General features: G+C 39.4%; 1 protein-coding gene across 1 annotated transcript in view; it reads right to left on the bottom strand.

The window, feature by feature from the left end:
* Window positions 1–3,751: 3,751 nt before the first annotated feature.
* The window catches only part of LOC126416027 (guanine nucleotide exchange factor MSS4), a 59,041-nt gene continuing 48,546 nt past the window's right edge, over window positions 3,752–14,246 (bottom strand). The window contains exon 3 of the mRNA XM_050083480.1: window positions 3,752–4,561. Coding sequence (XP_049939437.1) covers window positions 4,307–4,561 — 255 coding nt within the window. The 3' untranslated portion in view covers window positions 3,752–4,306. The remainder of the gene's footprint in view (window positions 4,562–14,246) is intronic.

The following is a 14,246-nucleotide window of genomic DNA, read 5'->3' as shown; positions in this document are numbered from 1 at the left end:
TGTGTTCACAGGTTCTGTGGACAAACATAAAGCTTCACTTATTTTCTAACAGTGTTTGAATATTGTTAAAGATTGTTAACGTCAAGTATTTTGCTACTGCCTAATGTTGACATACAAATAGAAGTAAATTTACCACACATTGCAAAATAAGTTCAATTACAACTCATTCTCAAGACTGTATATTTCATTTTCTAGTTTTATAGTTGCTACTGAGATAGGTAAAATTGACAGTACATTTATAATAACGAAAGAGACTAATGAAATTATCAAAATAAAGGGTGATTTTTAACAATGGTGCCAAACTACTGGAGGCTCTCTCTGAGTGGGTAAGAAATAGTAACGTCTAATGAAAAGGGTGTTTCTGGTGATGTATGGTTTATATGCTGATGGCCAAGATCAACCCTTTCACAAATTGTCTAGGATTGAAAATTCCTGTTAGCTGCATGACAATAGCAATACGCTTTGCAAACTGACTTCTGTTTTGCGAAACAAAGGTAACTATTTGTGATAAATGTAACTGTCACCATGCAGATATTAAACTGGCAATTGGAGACAACCTGCAGGTATCAAAGTAATTGCTTTCTTGTTGTTTCACTATGCTCAGTATAGCTCGAATTAGCACAATAGTACGTAGCAGTTAATTGACAGCTGTTAAAGCTGTTTTCAACAGCTGTTTCACTTTGTTAATGTAAATTCCCTCATCCCAGAAGGTATTCCTCGAAGAAGTGATCCAAAGAATGCAAGGAATGACTAACTCTGTACAGTACAGCCCCATAACTGTCAAGTTTTATTATCAGCCAAAGAGTGACAGTGTCTCCCATATTGGTGGCAGTTTTGTTCACTATGTCTCGTGTGTTATTTGACTGCCATTCATCCCCAATACCAAATGAGGCATAGCTGCACTTGAAGACAGGAAGACAATGTGTCCCATGGAAAGAACTTCCTGCTGTACACTAGTGCTCCAGCCCACATCCTACTCCAACAGAGCAGCACAACCACCATGCTACCCACTAGAATAAACTCCACTCCAAGTCGCGTGGTATGAATAACAGGTGTCTAGCATGGAAACCTTGCCTTCACACACGCGTGTGTTACACCTTCTATTGGCAACAGTCACAAGCAGTTTGCTTCTACTGTTCAAAACCAACTTAAACGTGTTGCACAGAGGCAGCTGAGATAAAAATGTCACGTTTTTCGGCAAGTAGTAATGCTGAAGTAATGTAAAAACTATACAATTGACACTTTAACATTAATGGCACTTCACTTCATTTAAACAACATTCCTCTGTCTAATAGTAGGTAGCAGTGAGGGTTACCTCAGAGGATGAACTACTGGCACAAAATTAAAAATGTATATCAAGAGAGGAAATCCTACTTACCACTTAACAACCTGAAGCAGGAGAATCAGAGCAGAACAGAACATAAAACAGACATTCTTAAGCTTTCACTGAACATTTTCCACTGTCATCCTTACTCTGAAACAACATTTTATTTTCATAAATATATTATTAATTTACTTTTCCCTCACAGTATAGGAGACGACCCTATACTCATGTTGTTGTTTTGGCAGTGGATTAGAAAATGTTTCTCTCTAGGGTCTAGAACCAGACAAAAGATACCATGAAATGAAAATTCAATGCATAAGACAGTCAAGAAGTGGACTAACACTTCACTGCATCTCATGTGAGAAGCAACTATACAGATGACAACTTTTAATTAATGATTTATGTAAAATCTCACCACTGTAATTAAAAAAATGGAATACTTCACATGGAAGCAAATCAGTTACATTTTCAACAAAGAAGACAAGATGAAAGTGTAGTCCAGTCACACCTGATCATGCCAAAATTTGGGCACACTATTCCTCGCTTTTCTATCATTATATACAAGTCACCAAATAGATCAAAATGATGCTTATTCAAATATAGTGCCTTTCTATCTCTGGCAGTATTGGTGCTCATATGCCCTTCCCTTCCTCTAATCTACTAATCATCATATCCCTCCAAATGTTTAAGGAAGGTGGGGGAGAGGGAGGGAGAGACCTGAGACGGAGTGCAATTTTTAACATGTAACTACTTATTGTGCAAACACAAGTGTCTTGCATATATCAAATCTGTGTTACCACTCATAACAGAAAACAACTTAATAATCTTTGAATACCAGCACATAATTGAATGAATTAAGAATCTAAATTATATGCTTTCTTTATTGTAACATGCAAACCCACATTTAGCAGGACTGTTGAAGCAAAGCAGCTATGTGGTGTTGTCACCTCCCAGTCACTTGCAACAGAAACTGGGAACTGTATTATCCAATGTAGCATATCCTGACACAAAATGAAACCAAGACAACAAAGGAAAGCTGAAGTTATGAGTACCAACTGCTGAAAAATAAAAAATAAAACTAATGTCCACAGGTAACTAAGGGCCTTGATCACATACATACTAATGTCAATGTAGACTTGTTTCATCCTGTCTTGTTCTCTTGTCTGGTCATATAAAACCATATTTTTTAAATTATGATTAATTCAAATGCATATGGTATGTGTCCAACAATCATCAGGCACATCTGATACATGAAAGATGATATAATTTTTGAAGGACACTTCTGATAAATGGCAATAGCCTAAATGAACAATGTATTATTCGCTAGCAGTACCCTCAAAAAGATACGACTTCAACTAACGAAGTCAATAGTTCTGTATAATAATATACACAATAGTTTTACTCTCCATTATGGAATTGCTACTTTAAGGAAGAAAATACACTGGTTCTGTTAGACAAATCAGCTTCACATAAAGTCTATTATGTAACAGTATGATTCACTCAGCATCCATATTTTTCTCTAGTGAAAACACTGAGGAACCACTTACATTAGGAACTTGAAACATAATTATTTTCATTTAAAAATGTGTGCACATATACAACATATAATTACAAATCACGAGTAATAGTTCACACTTGCTGCAGAACAGCTTGGCAATGTGCATTAATTATCAAAAATTCATGCATAATCTTCGGCAATAATATCACAACAGTAATAAACTCAGTAATAACCTCAGGATTCTAATTTTCCAACATAAAACTCTTAAAATCTCTGAAAATGAATGATGACTGACAGCAGTGCGGACAAACAAAAATTAATTTCACATTGGCAGTGTTTCTACCATGCACAATGAGCATACTGCTTATAAGTGTGAGAAACATAAAACACACTGGATAATATTTATAACAACCAAAAACTTCAAGTAAACCATGTTTCACTGATAACATACATGAAAGCAACATCTATGTTATCAGACCAACCTGAGACAGCATTATAATGAACATTAATTTACAGAAAAAACACACATGTAATTGATGAACAGTAAGATATTAGCCCTGAAGTTATGGAAATGCAGCATCTAAGATTTTATTCAATTATTTCATATTTTACTCTAGTATACGTTCTGTGTGCAAAATTGTGCAGGATTTGAGAATAATGTAAATCAATATGGTTTTTATAACATTTTACATTAGCTTTACATTACCATTTACTTCTGTGACAGACAAATATAGGTGCAGTCCAACGGCACTGATGCAGAACCGTTTGCCGGTGGATCACAAAATATGAACTTTCGCCATCACAATCAAGCAAATAATGGATAATAAAATTTTTAAAGCAAATTAGACTTTGAGCTTTACTGTTATGAATATTTTAATAAAATATTACTAAGTATTTCAGCAGTTGTAAAAATGAAAACAAATAATAACTCAAGCAGTAAACAGGTTAATGTATTAGATCAGTCTGTTTACATTTCACATACCCACAATGTCTTACACAAGTTAATCTTATCTTACAATAGAAATTGCAGCTCAAACTTTGGAAAATTTCATGTCTCAAACTCAGTCTCTGTTGCCACCACTTCCTCTAGAGTGAAATGATACTTCTATGTCTGGAAGCACCAAATGATACTGACAGAACTTATGCACAATACATGACACACAATTAACGGTTTCTATAGAAACTATCACAAAAAACCTCACACATTTGTGCAGTCTGTGGTAGCTGATATGTGAACCAAAAATGTATTCTAATGAAAGTCTAAACCTGTATTTTGCACAATACATTTAATAAGTATCAGGCTCTGAAGTTCACTGAAGAGAGAGAATTATTAACATTTTCTCAGAGTATGCACCTGCTATTACAATGAAAGAAATAACAAGAAGGAAGACACAGAATGGTGCCTGGCATATTGTTGCAAAAAACTAAATGGACTGCATAGACCAGAGTGCACCAGCAGACATAAAAAATATAACTGATATGCACTAGATGTTGCCAGAGATATTGCCATGTAACACACGTGAAAGTGCTACGTAGCTGGTGCGTGCTGCAATGTCGTACCAACCAATAGGGCCCACTTCGCAGTCAGCACACGCCAAGTACTTGACGCCAGAAACTGTATTTGAGAATCCCACATTTTCAAATGAATACATATCTTCAACAACCCAGTAGTCCTTTATCACTTCTTCTTCAGGGTTACTCGGCACTTCCGATTTCTGCTTCATGTGGGGCAACGGGAACTGTGGACAAGTGTTCAAATGAAAACAGCAACTGAGCACAATTAGGTATTTTTCTACGACTGTCATATGTTACAATGAATTCAAATGATCTCTCTCACTAAATTCTGTGTGTGTGTGTGTGTGTGTGTGTGTGTGTGTGTGTGTGTGTGGGTGGCGGGGGGGGGGGGGGGGGGTGGGGGGGGGGGGGGGGGGGTGCACTCTACTGCATAGAATTTTTTTGAGTATGATCATGCACTCTAATATTGTGTCATGCTGAGACTGCTCTATCATGCGACAACACAAAGAAAAACAAGAATAATTACTGCTGTACACGTGGAAACAAATATTGGTGAAACAATGTGGTGCACATCTCTATGAACATTGTGCAGCAGGACAAAACTATGCAAGCTTAGTAATTTATTATGCCTGCTGAAACAGAGAAATACTTCTTCCATCAGGCAATGTAATGTTTAATAAGTTTTTCCTATTTTTTACTTTCTAAAACAACTGCTCTAAAAGCTCTGAAATCTACTGTTACTCTATGGCTTTACATTTTCAAATTTATCTGCCATACTCCACCATTCTCAGTTTTGGCATTTGATAAACAGATGATGACGATGATGATTTGTTCCATACAGAATTAACCAAGTAAGGGTGATTTAATTCAGACAGATAATTACAAACCAGATGAAATCTGACCAGATGAACAAATTATCCTCTCAATCTGAACAAACTGCTCAACTACTTCTAAGTTTAAAGTTTTGAATCAGAAGCAAATCCTTAAGACTGCAAGTAAATAGCTATGCTGTGTGTTAAGGAAAGTCAGAATAGCATTGGTAGGTACTAGCATACCCTTGTTACAAAATTTTTCAATTCATTTCCCACCTATGGTAGCTGAAAGTGAACAACCAAAATGGAAGAATTTTGTAATGACATGAAAACAGAAGGGATTTGATGATAGCTTTATTGGCTACATAGGAAGCATTCAGCTTTAAATATAGTAATGAAACCTGGGAAACTGTGGCAGCAAAAGGAGTAAGAATGTAACTGGCCAAGTAAACCAACTATGATGGGCAACAAGAGGCATATCAATGAGAAGTGCATTTCGAAAGAGGTCCCTCAGACTTTTGTACTGATCACCAATAGCTAGAAAGCTAAGATAAATCAGTCTGGTTCTAACATTTCAAGATTTACATTACTGTTTTCAGTTCTCAAATCTTCCTTTGCTCAACAATTATTGTTTTCTTCATCAAGTGATAGGGATGCTTGAACAGTCACTTAGGCCCACAATGAGCAACACCAGATTTCTTGGTCATAGTTCTAGCAGGCCAAGGCAGTACAGTCGAAATTGGTCCATGGAAACAGAATGATAGGTTAGATATCCGAGCAGGAGACCTAAGGCAGATGCCTCTGTACTCTTATACAATCAGTAGGTATTAATTACATTGGAAGCTATGTTAACTTTCTTTTTTATAGGTCTGCATTACCACCCCTTTATTAGAACTGACATTTGTGTATGTCGGCACAGGTGAGACGTACCTCCATCTACCTGCCTTCATAGGAATACTTCACTCATTTTACTGGACAAACCAGTCTCTCTACATATTGCTTTCTTCCCCTTCACTTCGCTGTGCATGCACACTCTGGATATCATCAGATATTCTGTTAATAATCATGAGCCTAACTCAGACCAGGCCTCTTCCCTGATATAACTCTTGGGATGGTTACTGAACATTGAGTCTAGTACAATGAGCAGGAATGAACTATATTATGATCCACACAAATCCAAGATCTATTTTCTTTGACACTGAGCATGATCTATTTTCTGTGACACTGAGCATGAATGTAGCAGATTAGCTGAACCTACCAACATTAGGTCCCATCCTGTACCCCAATTATGTGAAATGTGATTTCACATGTGTACAAACAGTAAGCGAAAAGAACACTGACAATATTTCTTGTGTGTCTATATTAGTTTCTAGAATGTAGACTGTGTGGTAACACACTGAAGTGTAATGTTATCCAAGGTCTAGGTGAGGCAGGAAGGTGACAGTCTGGTGGCAAGTTGGCGAAGCCAACAAATATGGATACGAGATCTTAGGTGCGGTGACATACTGACCTGTAGCAAAGCCTAAGATCTACGTTAGGTTGGAAGGTGACATTTTTGTTGAGTGTTGGCAAAGTTAATCCAGCAGAGCTTACAATAATATATAACAAATTGTACTGATCTCTTGCCACTCCTTTTTCCACTAGTCCCATTAAGAATTCTCAGTTTACCAAAGTCACAGTAAGACAAAAAAGTAAGGAATAAAGATTAGGATTTAATGTCCCATTAACAATAAAGACCTTACTTACAGACAAGAGCACCATCTCATACTAGTGTCAGTGTATGCAGCACATGTTGGGTATGACACTGTTTTATGTTTTTTGTAGAGTGAAGTTTGAAACTTAGCAGATTTTGCTGTGACATTTTCCTTTTTCTTATTTAGTCTCCAGATGACAGCCATACGGTAGGAACAAGTTATGTTGCGGAATGTTTATGATGTAACAGAATTAGTTCTCCTGGTTTCTGCAGAAGGAATACTTTTTTTTTCTTTTTTTCTTTCAAACTGGCATCACTGTGTCATGATCTGGATAAGCATTAACAAAGCTTCAGGTTACTTCTGGTAGTAATTTGGGACATAATCTCATAGCAATTCAACAAGGGAATTTGAATGTCTTGTTTTTTCCCCTCATGAGAAAATATTCTAGTAACGTCTTTCAAAAGCCAAATCCTCTCCAACTTGCATATATGGACTGTTTCCACCTTATTGCCACACATTCAGGTCTAGTTTAGTCTCCTGACAGAGAGTATAAGTGTGATCAGTTCAGACTTCAACTCAATATGATTTTATGAGCAGATGTAGGTGGAGGAAAACTTAACATGGGAGACACTGCAATGGTTAGATGATGTCTTCCAGAAACACAATGTGTAAGTATGTAAAGTTAGTAAATATGTCAAAGTCACTATACAGTCAGTCAGTGATCACCCTGTTACTGAAACAGAACATGAAGTCTTCTGAAATTAGATGTATTGTATTATGGTTTGTCTTTGCAATAACATCATAAATATCAAAATGTCATAATAACAAGGGGTTACAGAACAGAAAATCAACTAAAATTGCTAAATGGAGAAAAGACAATGGGAGTTCATGGGACACCTGTAAGTTTTATATAAATTACGCAAAACAACTTCCTCACCTAACAGCAGTTTACTGTAGGTCACTTGAGAAGTGAAGCACTTCAAACAACTGAAAAAAAGGCTTCCGTCAGTTTAGTTTCCAGGATGATCATCTGACAAGAGAATAACTACAGACCAATAAGGCCAATATTACTGTTCTGGAACTATAGAACATGTTTAAATCTCCTCTGTAGGACTCAATAATGACTTCACAAATACTAATCTTGCGAAACACTCATTTGTTTTCTTTTATGAGACTTGATGCCAATGGTAAATCATGATCATAGAAGAATTTATTGCACTGCAATAGTTAGTCTTGATCTCAAAATAATTTTTATTGAGTACTAGTCTTTACTTCAAGAAATGAAACCCACAAGCAACAAAATTGTTTAGAGATCACAGCAGATTATTATTCTGTAATAAATGTCAGTTTGCTACTTTCATTCATGAGGTCCACAAGCCATCCAGGCTGATTCTATGTTCCTTGACTCCAGAAGGTCGAGTGAACAAAACAGAGCTTGCAGAATATCAGACTAACTTCGGGAAATGATTGAAGGCTTCCAAGCATACAGAACTCAGCAAGTAATTCTTAATGAGGAGAACTCTTTGGCTGTGAGAGTAATTTTGGGCAAGCCCCAAGAGAGTTATACAGTCATTGCCATCTGTGATTTACATGTATGATCTGTTGGATAACACTGGAAGCTCAAGAACATTGTTTGCTGATTGCTCTTGTACGTAGAGAGACCAACACCACAAAATTTTAGCAAAATGAAAGAAAACTTGCTCCAGGTTGACAATTAGTGAAGGAACTGTCATTTGACCAACCTAAATTAAACACACTGCACATATAGGCAGAAAGAGCCCCTATTGACTGATTTCAGAAACACCACAATAATTACAGAAAAGGCAGGTTGATTTAATGAAGGAATACTACACTCATGTAATTCATTTATGAAAGATGTAGCCGACAACACTAATACTTGATTACAGTTTGTTCTATCAGGAACCAGAACCAGGCAGAATTAATAGCAATGACAGAAGATCCGTATTATAGTTGAAAATGTATCCATGGGTTGATTCAGCAAGCAAGCGAGTGTCAAGAAGATGCTCATCCAACTTCATCTAGATGCTGCAAGGGAGGCACGGCACATCATCACACAGGTTTACTCTTAATATTCCAAGAACCTATGTTCCAAAGAGAGTTACAAAACATATTATCCTCTTCCATTCTGCAAAATGGCTATCACGCTAGCATACAAGGAATCTGTCATATGGAGGTTTACCAACAGTTCTTCCCAATCACCATTCACGAATGCAACAAGAAAGTGTGGAGGTATCATGATCACACTAAAGTGTGAACTGCACTTACAGTGTTGGCAGCTCTTGTGTTGTGTACTGATGTTCACAATTCGTTGATGTTGGTCACAGTCAGTCAAATGATAGTGTATGGTAGCCAATGAGAATCACTGAATATAAAGGTTTCTTTCAGCAGAAGATACAAATTGATTACATTTGTTTTCAATATGGAGAGCAACAGAATAACTTTCATTTTTCTGGTTATAATGAATTTTACAGTTGGTTACTGATTTTCATATTTTATTCGTGACTGAAAATAACTACACGTGATGACAGACTAATCTGTTGCAAAGCCTGCAGCCTTGGTAAGCCTGCGGCCTTGGTTAGGTTGAAATGTGACAGCGTGGTTGACAGTTGGCATAGCCAATAAATCTCCACACGAAAAAATAACTGCCATAATAGACTGATGTGTAGCACAGACCGTCGCACTTACCTACTTTTATGTCTTCTTTTCGATTTTGCCAAAAATTGTGACAATGTAGTTAAAAGTTAACCCAGTAAAACAACATACCAGCTAACTTTATTTGTGAACCATAGGAAATTGCGAACAAGCTCTCCCACTGCGTCTCGACACGAGACTGACAACTCGTCATATTCAGTTCCTATTGTTCAACATGCACGTCGTTACCAACATCGGCATGCGATACAAGAGCTGTTGACACTGTAAGAGCACTGTTACCGATGATGGTGCCCACTTTGCATCATAATATGGCTTGCGGAGTGTAAAAGTAAAGATCAGTCTGAATTATTCATTTGCTAAGAAGTTAGCAAATTAAGTCTGGCAGCACTCTTTAAAAATAACTTCTCACAATTTAGCTTTTCGATTTTCGGCCTGATGAGCTTGTCTATCTTGTGAATTGTTCGTCTTTGATAACTTGAAATTCTGAAGTGAGCCATCACATCTTTCAAAATTGTTTTTGTGTAAAGAAACAGGCCATTCCATTTTCAGTTGCATTTGATCCTTGCATAGTCCATTTTTTTAACTGTTTACCTTTGAAAGAATTGATACAGATTAACATGTTTTGCCCTTTGAAAAGTCTACTAAAGTATGACCTATCACATATGAAGTTTCTCACTGAAGAATCCTTGATTTTGTGCTGATTTTGCCCTGAAACTCCTCATGCACATGCGGGACTTGCTTTCATTTATCAATTTCTGAAACTCTTCATAGAGGTCTTCTACTTTCTCATCAGAATCTGAGGATGCTAATGGCACTAGCCTGACGTTTTCAAACAAGTTCTTTTATTATAACAAAATGCCGTGAAGTATCAAATCTGGTATACCATTGTCAATCTAAATAGGCCCACAATACAAGCAGCCAAAACTGTGACAGTTTTAGATAATGTAATTTATTCCTATATTGTGTTCCGTAGTGCCCATCAAGGAGGAAAAACTTTACAGATGTGGAACAAGTCAAAGTATACATTAAAATGAGACAACAGACATCACAAGAACTTAATTTGTACATAGCATTAACAATGGACTATAAATATACTGCTTAATGCTATTCACATTTACACCATCTTAATTTAATCACGTAAATGAGTAAGAATCCTGTTACCTTAAAAAAAGTTGCTTCTTCCCCAGTTTCATAACACAAGGTGTTCCAGCACAGCAGTTACAAGCTTTCGAGAGGGAGTACGCCTATAGGATGGAAAATCACATAGCAATGCATGGTTGGAAATGCTTTCCTGGCACAGTAGGGACTACACAAAACCCAAGAAAGGAAGGACACAAACAGGTTGATAAAACATGTTTATTATGCCTCGTACAGCAGAAATCAAGACATAAGAACAAAAATAGACAACAATCATCATCAAAGAAGGTTTTCGAAATTATGACCTCCGACCATGATGCAGGCCTCACATCTCTGGCACATGGAAGATGTGATGTCCTGGAAAATACAGGACATGTCTCTGACTTCCCCAGCGGCTGCCACAATGTGCGCAAGGTCCTCAGCACTGTTGACGGGGCTTTTGAACCCAAGTGTCCTGACGTATCCCCCAGAGGAAGCAGTCAAGGAAAGCGAGGTCTGGCGATCTCATTGGCCAATGCACCGGACCATCCCAGCCGATCCAATGTTGACAATACACCGTATTCAGGTGGCAATGCACATTAAGACTGCAATGTGAGGGGGACCCATCATGCTGAAACTATATGGCAGAACACATCGCAGTGTGTAAGTGTGCCCCCTCGAATCGCTGGGGCAATACTTGCTGAAGAAAGAAGAGATTCGTTGCACCTGACAAATGTTGGAGCAACAAGTACAGCCCGACAAGGTGTTTCCTGACATTGCCGATCCATGCATTAACTGAAAACTGTCTCTGGGCTGCACGGGCTCTTGTTGCATGTGGGTTCTCCTCCAACCACACACGGGTGTTATGTGGATTGAACTTTCCCTTCCACATGAAGGTCACCTCATTGGTGAACAAAATCAGGGTTGGGAAGTGGAAGTCTGTTGTGCACATCTGTACATACCACTGCGCAAAGGACACTCGTGGAGCAAAATCGTCTTTGTCCAGTAACTGCACGGTAGGTGCAGGGGGTTGTTCATGACTGACTGGTTGATTAATTGAGAGGCTTTATGGGACCATACAGCGAGGCCATCAGTCCCATGATTCCGAAGTTAGCCACAGAAGAAAGAGGGTCCACTAAAAGTGGATGGATCCAGTCAGGGGAGTCAAATTATAAAATAATGAAATTAAAACACATACATAATAAAGCATAAAAGGTGAGACCAAATCTAAAAGCTGGAAAAAAATGGGCAGTCATTCCATGGGGGAGTGGTCATGGGGTCCCAGACCAAGAAAACACGAAGAGAGGTCGCAACTACAACCACTCTGCCCCTGCCCCAAGAGTAACGTAAAACCTTATATCCGGAAATGAAAACCACTTTCACGGAGGAAACTCAGGACCAGTTCAACCATCCGTGAGTCATCTGCTAATACTAAATTTAAGGAATCAAGAAGACTATACTTAGCATGGAGGGCCAAAAGAAGGGAACATTATGTGGGATACTTTTTTTTTGGTTATGGTTTTAGGGCGCAAAACTGCTACAGTCATTAGCGCCTGGTCTGGAAAAAAAAAAACTGGAAACCAGCAGTAATGGAAACAAAGCTCAAAAAATTGGAGAAACTAAAACCAGAAGGCAAGCTTGAAAAACCACTATAGAAGGGGGTTGGTTGCCCCCAAAAAGAGCTTCAAATGGCTGACATAATCTTACTTGCACTAATAAACTCGAGAACGTGATCGACTGAACGCATGTCATCTGCTAAAATGGAAGATATATCAGGCGACAACTGTAGACGGGCGCGTAATGGAGTAAAATAGGGGCACTCAAGTATAAGGTGTCTTACCATCCACAGCTGAGAGCCATGGGGACAGAGTGGGGGAGGATCATCACTTAAAAGATGTCGATGGCTAAAAAGACAGTGCTCTATCCGAAGTCTAGTTAAAATTACCTCCTCCCGACGACGCGTTCGGGAGGAAGAGATCCAAGCACAGGGAAGAGCTTTCACGTCCTGCAATTTATTATTGGGAAGTGTCGACCAATGTGCATGCCATAAAAGAACATGATGACATAAAACACTCTGTAGATCGGCAAAGGGAATCGTGCGAATAGCTGGCCGAAGAAGAGAGACCGTAGCCTTGGCCGCTATATTGGCCGCCTCATTTCCACAGATACTAACGTGTCCTGGGATCCAGAGGAACGCCACAGAGACGCTCTCCAAGTGGAGCAAGTGTAGGCAGTCTTGAATCCGGTGGACCAGAGGGTGAACAGGGTAGAGAGCTTGGAGACGGAGGAGAGAGCTGAGAGAATCTGAACAGATAACATACTGTATCCGCTGATGGCGACGGATGTATTGGACAGCCTGGAGAACAGCATAAGCTCCGCAGTATAAACCGAACACTGGTCGGGAAGCCGAAATCGAGTTGGGGTGTCGTCAACAATATAGGCACTCCCTACACCAAACAATGTTTTTGAGCCATCAGTCTAAATAAATGTGGCTTCCTTCATTTGTGCACATAGAGCACCAAATGCCCGACGATAAACAAATGAAGGGGTGACATCCTTGGGAAACTGACAAAGGTCACGGAGCAGGCAGGTCCGGGGCGGGAGCCAAGGCAGTGCTGTACCCCAAGCTGTCAAGAAAGTTTTAGGAAAGTGGAAGGAAAGAGAATGGAGCAGTTGACGGAAGCAGATTCCCGGTGGTGGTAGGGAGGAAGGGCGGCCTGCATACCCTAAATCCAAGGAGGCGTCAAAAAAAAAATGTCATGGGCCGGATTAGCAGGCATGGAAGACAGATGGCTAGCATAACGACTCAGAAGGACAGCTCGCCGATTGGATAGCGGAGGTTCAGCAGTCTCAGCATAAAGGCTTTCCACAGGGCTGGTGTAAAAAGCTCCAGACACTAAACGTAATCCACGGTGGTGGATAGAGTCGAGAAGCCGAAGAATAGACGGCCGAACTGAGGAGTAAACTATGCTTCCATAGTCCAATTTCGAGCGCACTAAGGCGCGATAGAGGCGGAGAAGGACCACTCGGTCCGCTCCTCAGGAGGTACCATTCAGGACATGGAGGGTGTTGAGGGATCGCAGACAGCGAGCCGAAAGATAGGAAACGTGGGAGGACCAGCACAGTTTTCTGTCAAACATAAGACCCAAGAATTTAGCGACGTCCAAAAACGGAAGGTTGACAGGTCCTAGATGTAAGGAAGGTGGAAGAAACTCCGTACGACGTCAAAAATTAACACAAACAGTCTTACTGGGAGAAAAGCGGAAGCCTGTTTCGATGCTCCAAGAGTGGAGGCGATCAAGACATCCTTGAAGACATCGTTCAAGAAGGCTGGTCTGTTGAGAGCTGTAGTAGATCGCAAAATCGTCCACTAAGAGGGAGCCCGAGACATCAGGAAGGAGACAATCCATAACTGGATTTATGGCAATGGCAAACAGTACAACACTTAGCACGGAGCCCTGGGGTACCCCATTTTCTTGGGAGAAAGTACGAGAGAGAGTAGTGTTCACCCGCACTCTAAATGTGCGCTCTGCCATAAATTCGCGAAGAAAACGGGGCAGCCGACCTCAAAAGCCCCAAGAGAACAGTGTGTGGAGGATGTTTGTCGTCCAACA

The sequence above is a fragment of the Schistocerca serialis genome, chromosome 8, assembly GCF_023864345.2.
Source record: "Schistocerca serialis cubense isolate TAMUIC-IGC-003099 chromosome 8, iqSchSeri2.2, whole genome shotgun sequence".
NCBI classification, from domain to species: Eukaryota; Metazoa; Arthropoda; class Insecta; order Orthoptera; family Acrididae; genus Schistocerca; species Schistocerca serialis.
The sequence above is the reverse complement of the archived record's forward strand: the minus strand, read 5'-3'. Positions and strand labels throughout refer to the sequence as shown.